The sequence below is a fragment of the Lithobates pipiens genome, unplaced genomic scaffold, assembly GCF_037356315.1.
Source record: "Lithobates pipiens isolate NorthernLeopardFrog02 unplaced genomic scaffold, aLitPip1_a1.2 Scaffold_13, whole genome shotgun sequence".
NCBI classification, from domain to species: domain Eukaryota; kingdom Metazoa; phylum Chordata; class Amphibia; order Anura; family Ranidae; genus Lithobates; species Lithobates pipiens.
In genome coordinates, this window is record NW_027507718.1 from 410,890,126 (window position 1) to 410,910,071 (window position 19,946).

General features: G+C 44.8%; 1 protein-coding gene across 9 annotated transcripts in view; it reads left to right on the plus strand.

Annotated features, from left to right (window-relative positions):
- Positions 1-19,946, plus strand: part of FRYL (FRY like transcription coactivator) — a 471,518-nt gene that overhangs the window by 184,505 nt on the left and 267,067 nt on the right. The window contains exon 1 of one of the 9 annotated variants that reach the window (XM_077477517.1): positions 16,254-16,940. The exons of 7 other annotated variants lie outside the window; for them this stretch is intronic. In XM_077477517.1, the coding sequence (XP_077333643.1) occupies positions 16,868-16,940 (73 nt within the window). In that variant the 5' untranslated portion in view covers positions 16,254-16,867. Of the gene's footprint in view, positions 1-16,253; positions 16,941-19,946 lie in introns of those variants that run through there. One more of the 9 variants, XM_077477520.1, reaches the window with a different exon arrangement.

A 19,946-nucleotide genomic window follows, 5' to 3' on the forward strand; every position in this document is an offset into this window, starting at 1 on the left:
AGGGATTAGACGGGTATGCAGTAGAGTGTCTGCATTATACTGTCATAATATTTGCCTTTTTAAGTGATAGTTCTGGAGTTTAGTCTGCAGCACGGCTTCAGGAAACGGCCTTGTCTTTTTCATTTATGTGTGAAGAGAATAATGTAAGATGGGAGCACCCTTTTTTGGGGGGCGTGTGGGGCTGGGGTTATGTCCTAAACCTTGTATAAGGGCATGTTCATGCCAATCCACACACTATATCGCGTGCATGCTGGAGTGCGCTGTGTACATGATGTGCTTTGTTACAACACGTTGCACTTTTTTTACTTTTATATATATATTTTAAACTTTATGAAATGTCACTATATTCAACTCTATACACCAGTGTGCAGCCCCATCAACAGATCGCTGGGCCTCTCATTCATGTGGGTGTTTTGAGGCCTAAGCATAACGGCGTTTTTCTGCACTGGAGAGCTTGAGCTGGCACATACAGCCAGCCATAAAAGTAAATGGCTGTACTCGGGTAAATGACGCGTTTTTAAGCCAGTGCACAAAAGCATTGGCATATACCCAAGCACAGCCACGTACAACTGTTCACTTCTGTGGCTGTCTATGCTTGCCACCTGCCTGTTTGAAAATGCCAGGATTTTAGGCTAGGCAAAATGACCGCCTGCATGTAGCATGTAGCCTTGCAGCTTGAATAGGACACGTAGAAAACAAATGTTTCCTATGTGCCTTTGCATTGAGACTGTGTTAATTCATACTACTTAGTAAGGTTGAGCTCAGGAGTGTTCACAACTCCACTTGCCCGCGCCCGACAGGAAGCTGACACTCCACAGCGCTAATCACAGGTAGTAAGACATTTCCCGATCTGTGCAGCGGCAGATCGGGAAATGTCTCACTTCCTGTGATTAGCACTGCGGAGAGCCCGATTCTTAGTGCGTACAGGCACATGGAGTTGCGAACACACCTGAGCTCATCCTTACTTCTTAATGGACGTGGTATGATCGAGCCTTAAAGTGATACTAATTGGCTTCTAATTTCAGCTTGTTCAATTAAGCCTGCTCTCACACGAGTTCAATTCAGCAGAATTTGCACGATTTCAAACTGGCATTTCAGTCTGACTTTGGGTGCGATTTGACAGACATCTGTGCAGGTTCATGCAAAGATGTCTTGACATCGCCCCCGAAGTCACCAATAGTAGTGCAAAAACTACTTTTGTGAATCGCTGCGGCGCCATTGCTGGCAATAGGCACTGGTTTGGCATGCAATTTCACATGTCAAATCGCATGCCAAATCCGCCCAATGTGAACATGGGCTAAAACCTGGAAACTGATTGGATTTTGTGCAGAGCTGCGCCAGATTTTGCACTCCCCGGTTTTTGTATATCTCCCCCCATGGTTTAATTTACATTGTTCCTTCTATTTCTGTATGTGGAGGATGACACTGTAATTATTTTAAATTAAGAAGAAAAGTATGTAAGTACCTTTTTCCTAATCGATATACAGCTGTCACATGACTCAACTCTTTCCCAGCCTGTCTGCAGGGAAGCATAAGCAGGAGGAGCTTCTAGTCCTCTGCTGCTGGTCACATGTTCGAAAGAAAAAAAAAAAAACAGCCTTTGGAACACAGAGTAAAATGAAATAATATAAAAAAAATCTGTTTTAAATTGTCATAGCAGTACAGGCAGTCCCCGAGTTATGAACACCCGAGTTACGAATGACTCCTACTTAGGAACGGCCTCAATGCCGGCTGCTTGTGCTCCACGCTGGTCCTGGATACCTTCGAGCAGCTATCTTGCAGCGCCGGACACATCCCACACTGCAGTACTACATGTACTGCATGGCCAGAAGAGCCCCAGATAACAAAACTGCATGCCCAGAAGTGCCCGGCACATCCCACATCCCTGCACAGGTGGAAGTTACACTTTAAAATGCACTGTCCTGGCACACAAATTCCACTTAAGAACAAACCTACAGTCCCCATTGTGTTAGTAACTCTGGGACTGCCTGTGTATGTTTGAAATCAAATCTTTATTATTTTTTGGCAATAACATGGTGTGTGGGTGGATTTCTACCAATCACAGGTTTTGTCATGCCCTTCCAACCTGTGTCTTAGAATAAGAAGACGGTAAAGCCTCCATGCATCTACATGTAATATCCCACCCCCATTGAGTTTAGCTGCTTAGTGGGCATAGAGGAGGAGGGAGGGAGGGGCTTTCATTTACCACTGTGTATACACCCACATGTGTGACTCTATAGTCGCATATGCTGCTCAAATGCCATAAGAAGGAAATGCTCAGCATAGAATGTCACTGAAAACTGAGCATTTGTAGAGCAGCCAACATTGCTCTGCAAAATCCCTAGCTGAATTGGGGACATGGACCGAATGTAGCGATAGCAGCAGGATCAACCAGGTTTTTGCAGAATGCAGAAAATGAATGTCATGATGACCAAGTATGAACAGCATGTAATATGCCATTTATATTTTTAAGATGTGGGTTTAGTGACACTTTATTAGTGTTACAATTATATTGTAGGATATTAAAATTGAAAAAAAAAAATGAATTGACCGCGCTCAGTAGGTTAGTAGTGGTATTAAAATTCTGGGGCCATAGGCTTACCTTTTACCTGTGCGCCATCTATGGATTTTATTTGCACTTTTGTGTTTACCTATCTATAACTGAAATAGCTGATTTTGTGGGCTGACCCCTTTAATGGTAATGTACAGTGTTTTTGTATTTATTTTCTTTTACTTTTCTCAGGGTTACAGAATAAATTTTTTTTTTAATCGTTAGGATATTCAGAAATGTTCAGGGATCATAAGAGCAACACATTTGATCTTAATTTATAAAAAGAAAAAGGAAGAAATCCAGTTTGCTTTGCTCAGAGCAGAGAAAGACGTCTCTTCTCATAGGACACAAAAACAGACAGGGATGGGAGAGGTTATACTGGGCTGGCTGATTAGTTACCAGTGTTCCTAAAGGTGGCTGCATAACCCAACACCTCTGAATATTCCCCTGTGCCCTCTTATGAATTCTAAAGAGGATTTTACAGTAAACCAACATTTTTTGTTAGGTAATTGTGAAATTTTATTTATGTTCAGCTAACTGAATTCTGACTTTAAGCAGTATTAACCACTTTCAGACCGGACCATTTTGCTGGTAAATGACCAGAGGTCTTTTTACACTTTGGCACTGCGCTGCTTTAACTGGTAATTGCGCGGTCATGCAATGTTGTACCCAAACAAAATTTGCGTCCTTTTCTTCCCACAAATAGAGCTTTCTTTTGATGGTATTTGATTGCCTCTGCGATTTTTATTTTTTGCGATATAAACGTAAAAAGACCGCAAATTTTGAAAAAAAATGATATTTTCTACTTTTTGTTATTAGAAAAATCCAATAAACTCAATTTTAGTCATACATTTAGGCCAAAATGTATTCAGCCACATGTCTTTGGTAAAAAAAAAGTCAATAATTGTATATTTATTGGTTTGCGCAAAAGTTGTCACATCTACAAACTAAGGTACGTTTTCTGGAATTTACGCAGCTTTTAGTTTACGACTGCCTATCTCATTTCTTTAGGTGCTAAAATGGCAGGGCAGTACAAAACCCCCCCAAATGACCCCATTTTGGAAAGTAGACCCCCTAAGGAAATTGATAAGAGGCATGTTGAGCCCATTGAATATTTTATTTTTTTGCCTCAAGCGATTGAATAATGACAAAAAAAAAATTTTTTTTTTTTTTTTACACAAAGTTGTCACTAAATGATATATTGCTCACACATGCTATGGGCGTATGTGAAATGACACCCCAAAATAAATTCTGCTGCTTCTCCTGAGTACGGGGATACCACATATGTGGGACTTTTTGGGAGCCTAGCCGCGTACGGGGCCCCGAAAACCAAGCACCGCCTTCAGGCTTTCTAAGGGCGTAAATTTTTGAGTTCACTTCTCACTACCTATTACAGTTTTGAAGGCCATAAAATGCCAAGATGGCACAAAACCCCCACAAATGACCCCATTTTAGAAAGTAGACACCCCAAGCTATTTGCTGAGAGGCATGTTGAGTCCATGGAATATTTTATATTTTGCCACAAGTTGCGGGAAAATTACAAACTTTTTTTTTTTTTTTTTTCACAAAGTTGTCACTAAATGATATATTGCTCACGCATGCCATGGGCATATGTGAAATGACACCCCAAAAAAAATTCTGCTGCTTCTCCTGAGTACGGGGATACCACATATGTGGGACTTTTTGGGAGCCTAGCCGCGTACGGGGCCCCGAAAACCAAGCACCGCCTTCAGGCTTTCTAAGGGCGTTACAGTTTTGAAGGCCATAAAATGCCAAGATGGCACAAACCCCCCCAAATGACCCCATTTTGGAAAGTAGACACCCCTAAATTTAGGGGTACACTAGTGAGACTAGGTAATAAATGGCGGGTGCCCTGAAACTATAAAAAAATAACTAACCAACCAGCGTCACCTGTAACAGTTATATGGTGATCACTGGTGAAAGGGTTAACTAGGGGGCAATCAGGGGGCTTTATGCGGTAGTATATGGGGGTCCCTGGCGCTATAAAAAGCTGCAGCGAACCTAAATACCTACCTGCCTAACTAGCGTCACCTGTGACACTAATACAGCGATCAGAAAAACGATCGCTTATTAGGCTGGGTTCACACTGGAGCGATGCGGGAACGCCACCAATGCGCGGCGGGTTCCCGCATCGCATGCCTCCCGGCGGCAGTTCACACTGCCCTATGCGAACTGCTGGGAGTGTCAGTGAAATGTTACTGACACCCCCAGATCAGTTCGCATATCGCAGTGCGATCTGCAAACTCGGATCGCATGGTGTGAACACCCATGCGATCCGATTCTGCTGCGGGCCAAAAAAAGGGTCCCGTGCGAATTTGCGGCGGGTGCGGCGAATGGCTGAACTCGAATCGCACAGAGATCGGATGTGATTTGCACTGCAGTGCGGTGCGAATCACATCCGTTCTCATAAACCGCTGCAATGTGAACCCAGCCTTAGTGACACTGGCGACGGGGGGTGATCACGGGGTTAAACCTTTATTGGGGGGGTTAGGGGGGTACCTTAGAACTAAAGGGGGCTAACCCTAACTGCCCTAACAGTTATTAGTCACAAATGACACCCGCCGGGTGATCAGGGGGTTAAACCTTTATTAGGTAATAAATGGCGGGTGCCCTGAAACTATAAAAAAATAACTAACCAACCAGCGTCACCTGTAACAGTTATATGGTGATCACTGGTGAAAGGGTTAACTAGGGGGCAATCAGGGGGCTTTATGCGGTAGTATATGGGGGTCCCTGGCGCTATAAAAAGCTGCGGCGAACCTAAATACCTACCTGCCTAACTAGCGTCACCTGTGACACTAATACGGCGATCAGAAAAATGATCGCTTATTAGGCTGGGTTCACACTGGAGCGATGCGGAAACGCCGCGAATCCGCGGAGGGTTCCCGCATCGCATGCCTCCCGGCGGCAGTTCACACTGCCCTGTGCGAACTGCTGGGAGTGTCAGTGAAATGTTACTGACACCCCCAGATCAGTTCGCATATCGCAGTGCGATCTGCAAACTCGGATCGCATGGTGTGAACACCCATGCGATCCGATTCTGCTGCGGGCCAAAAAAAGGGTCCCGTGCGAATTTGCGGCGGGTGTGGCGGGTGCGGCGGGTGCGGCGAATGGCTGAACTCGAATCGCACAGAGATCGGATGTGATTTGCACTGCAGTGCGGTGCGAATCACATCCGTTCTCATAAACCGCTGCAATGTGAACCCAGCCTTAGTGACACTGGCGACGGGGGGTGATCACGGGGTTAAACCTTTATTGGGGGGGTTAGGGGGGTACATTAGAACTAAAGGGGGCTAACTCTAACTGCCCTAACAGTTATTACAGTTACAAATGACACCAATGCAAAAAAAAATGACATTGGTGTCACTGTGACTGGGGGGCAGGGGTAATTGGGGGGGTGATCGGGGGGTAAAGGGGGGGTGTGAGTGTGCCTGGCATGTTCTACTGTGTGTGTAGAGTGTTGGTGCAACTCACCGATCCGCTCTCCTCCGTGTCGGAACGAAAAATACCGACACGGAGGAGAGAATACATCACTTCCTCTCCTGTGTTTACATTACAGGAGAGGAAGTGATGTCACGGGGGATTTCTATTCGTCGGGAGCGATCGCGAGGGGGTGGCCATGAATGAATGGCCGCCCCCTCGTCCCGGATCGCTCCCGGACGAAAACCGACCGCCGCAGGCACCGGGCGGGGGCCCGATCGGGCCCCCGACCCGCGGGAGGCAAGGGACGTACATGCAAGCCCTTATGCCTGCCCGTGCCATTCTGCCGACGTAAATCGGCGTGCGGCGGTCGGCAACTGGTTAATCCTAAACACATCTATCATATTGCAACTTGCCAATTGTTAGACATGATGGCTGCATTTGTTTTCTTTTTTTTTAGGCTTTCTTTCCTTTATTTTCACTTGTTGATCTGGCCAGTATGTCTGTTTTTCAACAGAGAAAGCTCTCCTGCAAATGTAGCAGTTTAGAGTGTTAAAGAGTTGCTAAACCCAGAACCCTGCATTCACTATATCTGGTTTCCCACAGTACACAGAACATAAAAATCCAATAGTTTTAGTAAATATAAACTGCTAAATACCATTTATCATCAGCAGTTAGCAGTCTTTTATCAGTGTCTGGTTAAAGCTTGTAGGAGGCGTTTTCATTCTGCACTGACTGTCATATAAGACAGATGCTGCCTGTGATCCTTCATCCAGATTTTAGGCACTCTATCTCTCTATCTCTCTCTCCCTCCTCATATATATATTAGATATATACCCGTCTGGATTTTGCAGTGGGCAGAAAGAAAACAAGGCAGTTCAGGGCTTTTTATTAGAAGGCCTAGCTTGTCTGAAATTACACATCATGGAGGCGCCATGTATTTATTTTTATACCTGCAAAAAAAAAAAAAAAAATACAAGTTATTAAAAAGTGATGCATCTATTCACATAAATGTTAAAAGTAAAAAAATAAATAAATAAATAAAAAAAGTTGTAGGGACAACTGTGCTCATGCTTGGCCTGGCACATATGAGAATTGTGTAATACAATATTTGTTCAGAGTGAGTACATCCAAGTAAGCACCACGGTGAAAGGCTGAGCCAAGAAACACATCTGGTAAGGACGCCACTATCTTGGCATACTGCATTCCAATACCCCAGTATGATGGGTTGCAGTATGACTGTTGCTGGTGTCCATTGTTAAATTCCCATGTATCTTTCAGTGAGCCGGGTCGTGTTAATATTTTTAAAAATTTTCTTTGGCACCTTTAACCAGCCAAGGGGCGTTCCAACTCCTTCTTGGTTAGTAGTCTTGTTACCGATACTTGTCTGAAACTATGTATTCTTTGAAATGTTTTTACTGTGCATTTTCCAGCTGAGCAAAGGGTAGCTTTTGTTACTCCGATACATACATGTGGTGTAAATATGATTAATTATCAAGAAGTGCACGTTGAGCTTTCTAGTAGAGCTTTCAAATGTTCATTGTAATAACCGACATTCCTTTTTGTAGAAGAAAAGTCGTTTGCAAAACACTTTGTTCTTTCTAACAATGACTCCTAAGATCTGCTGAGCTTTTCATGCTTGTCCAGCAGTGAATGGATTAAACACCTTGTATGGTTATGATGTAATTATAGTCACTTGTACAGTACACCATGGAACATGTTGGTTACTTATATGTGATTAAAGAAAGAATGGAAAGTGCTTTCACAAGAGCAGAAGAATCTCTACAGGCTCAAGCCCACTAAGGATGGATTTGCATATTTTCTTTGCCGCAATGTGTGTTTTTCTCCCATTGCCTTGTTTTGTCCTCCTTTTTGTTGTAAACTGTCAAGGAAACAATATTTCTGGTCTCTTTAGAAGATCTGAGCCGGCCATTAGTATCTTCTTGATTCCCTGTGGAACATGAGGGCATGACTCAATGCTTTTGATGGACATTTTTTCTTCACGTAGACCCCCTGGGGAGTGGAAGATGGAATTATGGAGTAGCCAAGCCATTATTTCAGCCCTTAATTGTTGTGCTGCAGACCATTTTACTTTTAGAGCATGATTTACGGTACTTGGGTCGTCTCTAGGGTGTGAAAAGAAAAAGCCATAGATGCGGCCTATGTTATAACTCAATTTTCATAGCTTGATCTTCTGCAGTTCTACTTAACGCTTTATTAGTATGGATGGGAGACACGTTGCCAAAACCAGTTATTTTTCAGAATGGTGATGGCAATGGAGTTGGCGCCGAGGACCAAAGGGCTCTGGAACTTGTGCCGCTTTATCCCTCGCTCTTTTAGTATTTACCTACATCTTTATCAATTTCTGGCCTAGCCCTTTTTTCTATAGAGATGCTTTTATTATTCAGCATCTCTCACCTTGTCCCATGGATACATGGAAAGGAGGAGGAATTATACCGGACTATGATCTTGAAACGGGGACCTTTGTTACCATTAGAAAATGTAAGTCCCTTTCACATGGGCAGACTGATCAGGTCCACCTATCAGTTTTTCAGGTGAACCGGCTCAGACCATCCGTTGCTCTCCATGGAGTAGCAGGTGTCAACAGACACGTCCGTTGACACCCGCTGGCATTCTATTCTAACTGCTAAAACAGATGGATGGGGATCTGTTACCTATCCATCTAGCGAATCCAATTGGATGGTCATTGGGTGTAAATGAGCAGGTGGTCCATTTACATCCGACCGCCCAAGAGGCGAGTGGGCTGTGTCTGCTCTGAATGAGCAGACACGGACAAGCCATCCATCTGCTTAGTGACTTTCTCTATTTTTTTTTTTTTTTTTTTAAAAAGCTAAGCAAATATTGTCTAATTAACAAGAGCCATGTGTTTTCTTACTTGAATCTGAGTGTTCTTTGTGTATTTATTTCAGATCAGTGCAGAGATCCAATGTGAAACGGTACCTCTGTGCAGGAGCTTCCTGTAATAAAGACCGGTCACTGCTGCTCTCTCTCCCTGTGCAGGGTGACTGGTCTTGTCCCCGCCCCCTACTATGGTTTTCTGCAGCAGCCTATAGTGGGTGGAGCCTGTTGGGTCTCTCCCACAGCTCTCTTTGCACAATCACAGTGATGTCACCAGTACTTTTGCAATGAGCACAAAGTGAATTTATATTGTTTGTATCTATTGAAGAATATATTTGAATAAAAGTGTTCTCTTTTATTCATTGGAGAATGCTGCTCTGCTTTAGATAATTACCAAATGGGTAAATTGCCATCAGTCAGCGATTACCTAAAGCAGAGCTCTGTCCCTTAATGAACCCACAGAGAAAAGGATTTTTACAGTGAGGCCTTATTTTTGTGCCCTGAGTTAAGCTTTAATGTAGCTATGTACCCTGTCTGTGCTGATGTGTTTTTTATGGTGCGTGAAAAAGATAAAAATGTCTGTTGCTGTATTGTGTATGAAAGGTCTTTCATGCATGCATTTATGATTGATGCAAACTTAGATGCGAGTTAAAGTAAGGACATTCTAGGCACTAATTGTAAATACCATTGCTATAGATCCTGAGATAACCTTGCCCCAGTGCTTAGTGAATGTGGTGAAACTTTACTTAGCAAAGCATACCCAATCAGATGCCAGGAAAATAATCTAAAAAAAAAAAAAAAACAGCATTTTTGCTTGCATACGATTGGATCTTGGAAATCAGCAGAGCTTCACCACATTCACTAAGCTCTGGGGAATTTTACCTTGAAAATGCAGCATGCATTGCAAAAGGAACAGCCTATTAGCCGTTAGCAAATCAACCCCATAGAGCAGGGGTCCTCAAACCCCGGGCCATGGACCGGTGCCAGTCTGTGGCCTGTTGGGCTCCAGGCTGGGGGTGAGCAGCAGGCGAGCTAGCCAGAACAACCTGCACTGCCACCCTCCCACCACCTCCCACCACCAGAGGAAGCCCGCCCTTCTCCTAGCACCCCTACTCCCTTCCCTCTCTGTGGTCTGCTTCCCTATGGAGAGAAAAGGGGAGAAGAGGAGGGAGGAAAGCCGGGCTGCTGCTCTCGCAAAATAGCCAAGTCGTCGAAATCCAATCGTGTCACTTCCGGTTATTTTCCAGCATCAGTAAATGGAGATTTTGACAACTTGGCTGTTTTGACACAACACCAGCAGCATATACACTACGGCTGTGGTCATCAACCCTGTCCTCAGGGCCCACTAACAGGCCGGGTTTGCAAGATAACTGAAATACATCACAGGTGATATCATTCATACCTCCCAACTAGGGATGAGCTCTGGCGTGTTTGCATACGCCACATGCAGAGCCCGCCAGGAAGTCGGAGCTGCGCTAATCACAGGCAGTGAGACATTGCCTGATCTTTGAAGCCGCGCATCGGGGCAATGTCTCACTGCCTGTGATTAGAGCAGCGATGCGCCGACTTCCTGGCGGGCTCTGCACGTGGAGTATGCGAACACGCCTGAACTCATCCTTACTCCCAATATTTTGAGATGGGAATGAGGGACACCTACTAACAAACGTATGTAGGCATAGGGCACGCCCCCTGCCACACCCCCTTAAAGGAGAATAAGCCCAAAAAAAAGGTTAATTAAATCCACAAGGACTTTTTTTGTACCACTACTATTCCTTTATATTGGCTTTTAAAATGTACAAGTGCATCAATTTAGAAACTGGATGGAAGGATTAGCACTAGGAAAAACGTTATGAAACACCTATATGGATCTGACCAAAATGAGGGACAAATGAGCGGGAAAGAGGGACATTGCTCCAAATCGGGGACAGTTGGGAGGGTATTTATCATTTGCTACTCAGTGATTGCAGTATTTTAGTGTGCATCTCCCCAAGGTAATTCATAAAACCTGGCCTGTTAGTAGGCCTGAGGACAGAGTTGATGACCACTGCACTACGATACATGACGACTTGGCAGTTTTGACACACCAGCAGCATATATATTACGAGTTGGCTGTTTTGACAGAGCCAGCAGCTAAGGAGGAAAGAGGTGTCGCCGCCTTGGAAGCGGCCATGTTGTTGGTTACTAGCATGCGGACTATGTCGCTCGTTATTACATAGTTAATCAGGTTGAAAAAAAGCCACAAGTCCATCCAGTCCAACCATAAAAATAAATAAAAAATAATATAATGCAATCCCATATTCACAATCCTATACCCACATCCAGAGGAAGGTGAAAACCCCCAGCAAAACATGCTCCAATTTGCTACAGCAGGGGGAAAAAATGTCTTCTTGATCCCCCAAAAGACAATCGGATTTTCCCCGGATCAACTTTACCTATAAATGTTAATACCCAGTTAAAGTATGTACGTTTAGGAAAGAATCCTGGCCTTTCGGAAAGCAATCTACTGAGCTGGCCAGCATCACCTTTGGAGGGAGCCTTTCTAGAACACGGTGTACCCATTAATCTGTTGGTGATCAGTATCCTTTTACATAAATCCGCCTATTGCTCTCTACAGTTTTGTATCTGGCATTAACCAGTCTGATTTCTTTCACAAGAAATTTCTAATTCTGATTTTTTTTAAAGTCTGATTTGCCTGGCTAAAGTAAATGTATGTGTTGAGAGTTTTATGTGTCAATGGGTTTTTTTTTTTTTTTTTTTTTTTTGGAGCAATAGTATTAATAGTGGAGTTGAGTTACTAAAGGCAAGTACACTGTTCATTTGCAGGGGAATTGTCCCCAAAGTGTAGTGGATGTGGTGCAGCTCTGCTGATTTTAAATTTTTTTTTCATTTTCCTTGCTTGTGTTTGCAAAGTGAAACTTTACCACATTCACTAAGCACTGGGGCAGATTCCTTCACAAGGTGCAACTTCCCTTGCAAAATAAACAGTCTATTTGCCTTTATTAAATCATTTTCTGTATGTTCGTCATTTGCAATTTGAAGCATTTATTCTTCCCCTGGTCCCAATGAAAGGCATTTTGGAAGAATTCCATTTTCTTTGTGGAGGGTGCTATTAAAATATTGAGTCATATAGATAATATCCAGTTTTTGATCATTCAGCTCTTTGTGGTGACGTTTCAATCTGGATCCCAGTTTAATACAGATTGCATTTTGAGCAAAGGGTGATGTGCAAAATTGGGGTACTCCATAAAACCCATGGCTTGCTACAGGTGGAGTTTTCATAAAAAATTAAAAAAAATGGTTTCAATTGGCTTCTATGGATATGCCAAAATTTCCTGTAGCTGGATACATTGCCTCAATTCAGTTTTCAAGTTCTTCTCTGACAGCTAAGCACTGCCTGTATTCTAAATAATTGAATTTTTTAGTACATTGTCATCTTTTTTGGAAAATATACACCTGACAGTAATTAGGGGAGGTTTGCTGTCCCCTTCTGCCCTTTCCTTTTCTAAGTTGCCTTGTAGAGAGCACTTAGTCGGAGAAGACGACGAGTACAAGAATCATTGTTGTAGTAAAGGACAGTTGTCTGACAGCAGCTGGTAATGAAGCAGTAAGAACCATGATGTTCAGCTGGAGCCTCAGAGATCATTTTATTATATGTCTGAGCATTCATTCTATCAAGTCCTGATGACTGAGCGTGTTTGATATAAACTGCTAGCCTTAGCGTGGGAGCTAATAAAGGGTAACCCTAGGAGGCCGTTGTTTAATTGCTGCAGATTAACCATTAAAAACCTATATTAGCAAACCAGATAGCAAAATGAAAAATGTTAGAAACAGAACAAAGATATCAATATTGGATTGTTTTAATTTTAGAGCTTTTCTATTATTCCCTGATGTAGAATATGTCAATTTGAAAATCAGATTTTTTTCCAGTACATGCTTCCCTTGTACACACTCCTTTCAGGTGTTTTGATTGACATTAGGCTGTTAAGTACAGCGACAACTATAGGGTCATCCAGTAGTAATTGACATACAGCAGGTCAGTAGTAGACAGAGAAATCTATTGCCTCTTGTATGGCTGACTTTATGCCCGGTACACACAATGAGATTATCGGACGAATGATCATCCGTTTTTTTTTTTTTTTTTTGCATGCTAATCTCAGATCGAATTGGAGTTTACTAAAGTCCCGAAAATTCACGTACGACAGAATAAAAATTCGAAAGTAATGTCGTGTTGTAAATGCATTTGTATTGCATTTTCGAACAACAACTGTACTGATTAAATGAAAATCGTACAAAAAAAATGTCGTGCATGTCCGATAAAACAATATCGTATGAACTATCCTGATCGGCTCTCAAAAGCTCTGTACTAACAATCAGATTATCGTACGATGGCTCCGAAATCAGTATTTTCCATACGATTGTCTGATCGTGTGTACCGGGACTTCATGGAATCTAAATGCTTTCCGCATCTGTGACTTGATGAAGATGGGTGGCACTGGCAACACACACTTGATCAACACCCAAAACCCAGATACTACCCCATGAAAGGAGGGGTACCTGCAACTTAAAAAAGTAAATGTTTAGAGGTGTGCCTGTGTGGATTTCTTCTGGGTACTCCGGTTTCCTTCCACACTCCAAAAACATTCTGGTAGTTTAATTGTCTCCTGTCTAAATTGGCCCCAGTACAGTGGTGGCTGGTGGTAATTTTTTGGTGGGGGCAAGGCGGCGCAGCGCAGCAAACAGTGCAAAGGCCACCTTCTCCTCTGTGGCCAATCAGAACGCTTCTCCTTTTGGTCAATCAGGAAACGTGTCTCACACCCACACTTCCTGATTGGTGGAGAGGCAATTCAGTGTTAGAATAGTGAATATTCACTATTCTAACACACCTGGGTGGGCTCTGAGTGTAATGCCCACCCTATTTTGAAGCCTATTAGAGCCTCTGGCTCTAAACAGGTGCTTAAGAAAGAAAAACTCCTGCCTCTGTAGTTCATGCATCTGGCGTCCTGAAACGGGCCAAATGCATGGATAGTGGGTGGTGGCGGCGATGGAAAAGGAAGGAGAGGTGCCCATGCATCCTATGAATGAGGTAAGGACCCTTTGGATTGTATGCCTTGAGGGCAGGGACTGATGTGAATGTATAATAAATGTGTAAAGTGCAGCGCAAATTGGCGCTATAAAAGTACCTGAAATAAATATTCTAGCATAAACTACAACTTACACCTGGGCATCAGGTGGCATATTCTGACTTACTGATGTGCTGTGACACTGCCATGTTTGCACAGAATGGAGGACCTTTAGGCCAGCCTTACTTGGTTCGAAACTCGGCTGGTTCAGCGGGAATGAATGAAAGAAAGGAGGAAAGAAATTTGCTACGTTGTATGGCCAACCTTGCTACCTTCTAGCTGTAGCAGCATCTTACCCACTGTGATATTAGACTTGCACACTGAAACACATGCATGTTGATGTGCGTTGTGTAGGGGTAGTGTGTTAAATGGAATCGCACTGTTTTTTTTACTTTGACACTGTAATCAACATGCAGTGCATTGCTCTGCATAAAATTGTGTGTATTAACTCATGCATGCAGCTTTAAGGGGGCCATACAGTGTGCAAGAGCATGCAGAACCTGTGCAAAATCTTTCCTGGGAGCCACAGCTGCTGCGTACAGCCACCTATAGAGGGCAATACCAGGATGCAGCTGTACACGGATATACATTCCCTTGTGGTCCGGTGTTTAAAACCAATGCTGCATAAGAACATCCAGTTCTAAAAGACAGGGGGAACCTCCTTTGGGAGGGGGGTTCATTATGCAGTGCATAACACCACAAATGCATGCTGTGAACAGGGCTGACGGGAAATAATTGTTTTCTATGTGCCCTTGCATTGATTGATCTATGCAGATCAACACAGCTCAATGGACATGGTGTGAATAGGATGTTCCCTCAGTATTTTACAAGTGGATATTCTAGTGACAGCATTTTCCTTATGTGACCTACTAAATGACCTTACAGTGTTCATTAGATAAGGAAAAATCATGGCTGATCAGATGATGCCTTTTAGAACCAAACCCTGTAACCTGGTGGAGCGTGGAAGAGATTTACTAAAATTGGAGAGTGCAAAATCTGGTGCAGCTCTGCATCAGCTGCCAACGTGCTTCACTGCATATACAGACTGATTTTACTGTTGTGGGTTTAGTAATACTGTAATTGAACAAGCTAAAGTTAGAATCTGATTTGCTACCATGCACAGCTGTACCAAATTCTGAGTGCTCCAGTGTTTAGTAAATCCCCCCCATGTGTAAATTTAGGCAGGATAATTTAGCCCCAACATTGCATTACTAAGGGTACTTTCCCACTGGGGTTCTTTACCGTTGTTTTAGCGGCGCATTTAACCCCTGCTAGCGGCTGAAGAAAGGGTTAAAAGTGTCCTTGTTGCTGCGCTTCTGAGGCACTTTTCTGGCACTTCTGAATCTCTTTTACGCCACTTCGGAATCGCTGGCCATGCATTCCAATGGGCAGGGGCGGTTTAGGAGCGTGCTGTATACAACGCTCCCAAACTGCCCCAAAGATGCTGCTTGCAGTACTTTTTGTAACGTCATGCAAGCGCACCGCCCCAGTGTGAAAGCACTTGGGCTTTCACACTGGGGAGGCATGGGAGGCGTTTTTCAGGTGCTATTTCTAGCGCTAAAACACCTAAAAAACACCTTCAGTGTGAAAGGCGTCTAAAGATTGTGAAATCCATGTCCGTACCTGTTTTTGACAGGTACGGGCCCCCCCTTCCGGGAGCGTTCGCCATGGCGAGGCCCCCTGGAAGCTTGGTCCCTCTCCTCCTTCCACCGCCACCAGGTTAATCAAAAAGCGCCGTGTGCTTCGCACATGTGCAGTAGGGAACTGACCGTGAAGCCACTGGCTTCCCTTACAAGGAATGGCGGCGGCAGCACTCGAGAGCCAATTGAAAAATTGGTAAGGTTGCCGACATCACCGCTTCATCCCTCGTTAGGTGTGTCTTAAAATTCTAAGTTCACAGCTACAGTATTTGTAGCTGCTGACTTTAGATTTTTTGGTGGGAGGGCTGGAGCTCCGCTTTAACATGCAGTTCAGGCTAAAGGCTTGCCATATTGCTGATGTATAAGCATGTCGCCAAAGATGCTTTAAGTGCATTTTTTCTTTACAGTAAGTATGTGTTGTAAAGTGGGCAGAATTGATTTGCTGTGTAGTGAACAGAACCTTGAACAGTCCCATCCCCTCTTATCATGCTCCTGAGTGGGATAGCAGACATCAAAAGCCATTCATGAGAAGCTGAAACAGACACTTTGCAAGGAGCTGAGCAATATGCAAGAGCTGCTGATCCAAAGTCGTGGAGCCAGAGCGTTTCATGACATCACCCTCCCCTTCCATTAACCAGCAGCAGCATCTCAAGTGCATTAGGCAGGCTGCTGTGCTCTGCACCGTCACAGCACATGCCGAGAGTAGAGCTCAGTGACAGGGTGTGCGGAGCCTGGAAAGAATGCCACAGGAAGGGCTTCTGCGAGAGAGCAACGCAAGTGTTTGTGAGCAGCTGCTATGAAGGACACATGAGCCCAGGCTGTGACATTTCTTAAACTAGTTCTCTTCCCGAGTGGATCCGGGAGCCGGGGAGATCGCTTGTGGGCTTCCTGGTCCGCTCTCTCCAGGTCTGTTTACTAACAAATCTGCAGCCAAGTGAAATCATGCTGTGGGCTCTTTCCACAAGGGGGGTCATGATGTCTCCACTGCAGAAGAGGTGAATATGTCCTTGAGACCTTCCTGACAGCAAACTTGAGGCTTTTTTTTCCCCCCTCTTGTTTCCACAACCCCCCCACCTTCGTACTATCCAGTCCTTCTGCATTGAACTGCAATTTTCCCATATCCGTGCGTCACTGAGAGACTACTGCATGGTAATGAAGCAGCGACACGGGAGGCCAGGACTTCTCTGCCTTTGAGAAACACTTTGACAAAGCTGAACGCCCCAAACTACGGGGTAATCGCAGCTGCCACAGGCATAATGTTGAGTTTACAGGATTCGGTGTTTTTCGAGATTAGCATAAAGTCTCTGCTGAAGTCCTGGAGCAGTAGCTGTAAGTATTATTTCTCCATAATTGTACTGTATTGCATGCTGCCCGCTTCTGGCTTCCTGGCCGTGTTTGCATAAGCAGTAATCTTGTGAAATTCCTTTGCTTGGAGCAGAAAACTGCGAAGAAGAATCCGACGTCAAGTGAGGCATGTTACAAATATAGCTATTTTCTTGTTGCCTTGCTTCTCTGCTCCAGACAAGCCACGGTCTGTAGAGTCATATGAATGTAACATACTTTTGCCAGCACAAAATGTTCTTTAAAAACAAATTTGCTTGCCTGTGCCTAGCGGTGAATGCCCATAAATAATATGGAGGGGGGGGGGTGGGTGCTCCTTACTCCCTTCTCCTTACCCCCTTCTCCTTACCCCCTTCTCCTTACTCCCTTCTCCTTACCCCCTTCTCCTTACCCCCTTCTCCTTACTCCCTTCTCCTTACCCCCTTCTCCTTACCCCCTTCTCCTTACTCCCTTCTCCTTACCCCCTTCTCCTTACTCCCTTCTCCTTACTCCCTTCTCCTTACCCCCTTCTCCTTACTCCCTTCTCCTTACTCCCTTCTCCTTACCCCCTTCTCCTTACCCCCTTCTCCTTACTCCCTTCTCCTTACCCCCTTCTCCTTACCCCCTTCTCCTTACCCCCTTCTCCTTACCCCCTTCTCCTTACTCCCTTCTCCTTACTCCCTTCTCCTTACCCCCTTCTCCTTACCCCCTTCTCCTTACCCCCTTCTCCTTACCCCCTTCTCCTTACCCCCTTCTCCTTACCCCCTTCTCCTTACCCCCTTCTCCTTACTCCCTTCTCCTTACCCCCTTCTCCTTACTCCCTTCTCCTTACCCCCCTCTCCTTACCCCCCTCTCCTTACCCCCCTCTCCTTACCCCCTTCTCCTTACTCCCTTCTCCTTACCCCCTTCTCCTTACCCCCTTCTCCTTACTCCCTTCTCCTTACTCCCTTCTCCTTACCCCCTTCTCCTTACCCCCTTCTCCTTACTCCCTTCTCCTTACTCCCTTCTCCTTACCCCCTTCTCCTTACCCCCTTCTCCTTACCCCCTTCTCCTTACCCCCTTCTCCTTACCCCCTTCTCCTTACCCCCCTTCTCCTTACCCCCTTCTCCTTACCCCCCTTCTCCTTACCCCCCTTCTCCTTACCCCCTTCTCCTTACCCCCTTCTCCTTACCCCCTTCTCCTTACTCCCTTCTCCTTACCCCCTTCTCCTTACTCCCTTCTCCTTACCCCCCTCTCCTTACCCCCCTCTCCTTACCCCCCTCTCCTTACCCCCCTCTCCTTACTCCCTTCTCCTTACCCCCTTCTCCTTACTCCCTTCTCCTTACTCCCTTCTCCTTACCGCCTTCTCCTTACCGCCTTCTCCTTACCGCCTTCTCCTTACCGCCTTTTCCTTACCCCCCTTCTCCTTACCCCCCTTCTCCTTACCCCCCTTCTCCTTACCCCCCTTCTCCTTACCCCCCTTCTCCTTACCCCCCTTCTCCTTACCCCCCTTCTCCTTACCCCCCTTCTCCTTACCCCCCTCTCCTTACCCCCCTTCTCCTTACCCCCCTTCTCCTTACCCCCCTTCTCCTTACCCCCCTTCTCCTTACCCCCCTTCTCCTTACCCCCCTTCTCCTTAGCGCCCTCTCCTTAGCGCCCTCTCCTTACCCCCCCCCTCTCCTTACCCCCCCTCTCCTTACCCCCCCCCTCTCCTTACCCCCCCTCTCCTTACCCCCCCTCTCCTTACCCCCCCTCTCCTTACCCCCCCTCTCCTTACCCCCCTTCTCCTTACCCCCCCTCTCCTTACCCCCCCCTCTCCTTACCCCCTTCTCCTTACCCTCTTCTCTTTACCTCCTTCTCTTTACCCCCTGCTGCCTTCCTCCTTACTCTGTCTTCTCCTTACTCCCTGCACCCTACCCCCTTCTCCCTGCACCCTACCCCCTTCTCCCTGCTCCTTGCTCCCTTCTCCCTACTATCTTCTGCTCTGACTTTTTACAAATTGCTGCACTGCTGTATGTAGTGTCAAGTGTGAGATGAAAACGACATCATCAATTCTATCCTGAGATATGGTTTCATAGCATCTCCTAGCAGTTCCTGGCTCTCCGAATACATTGGGCTTCATTTATCTTGTTCAATAAAATGTATTGCAGCAGTACTTTATTTATGTATTTATTTATTTATTTTTCTCTGCGATATCTCTTGTGCTGATTTTGATCGTTGCATATAAGAAGAATTGCACCTTAGATGAGCCTGCACAAAGCAGTTTGCTTTGCAAGTCAGCAATCACTGATAAAGTTTTGCTTGAGTAATAAAGATCTGCAGGGGGGGGGGGGGGGCTCCTTGAATGTAGGCATTTAATGTGGGAGAGATTGGCAAAGATAAGGTGGGTACGACTCCATCCAGTGATATGGACGCCTGCCTAGGGAATAAACAATGTGCAAAGTCAGGAACCCATAGCAACCAATAAACACCTTCATAAATGTGATTTTCAGCAAGCCTACACCTGATTGGTTCATGAATTGCTGCTCCTTTTCCTGCTTTATTAAATAAGCTGAATCTGGGTTCTTCATAGTAATATATACTCAAACTTTAGCAAGTGGAAAATTACTCCTCAGGGGAACTTGAAGTCAGCTGAATTTCTCCCATTTGTGTTAGTAATTCAGTCCTCGCAGCACAAAAAAAAGCCCTACGTTAGACCTGGCTTTACAGGGCTGCTTAGCCAACAATATGAGCTGCTGTGCTGGCCAACATTTGATTGCAGCGGAGTATTTTTCCTTTCACTAATAACAATGAGGTGACATTCATATGGCCTATATAGGGATGATGCCATGATGCAGTATTTTTTTGTGTGCGTTTGTTTTAGATTGTCAGGAAAAATGGTATATCATAAAAAAGCTGTGCGGTGGAATGTACAGCAGAAAAAGTTCTATTTATTCCGCAAATCCAGCAATCGGACCCAAACTGTCTATTTTTTTTATTTTTCTTGTGCAGGTTTCGGTCTTTCAATTCTTTATACTCCGTTTCTCAATAAATGAG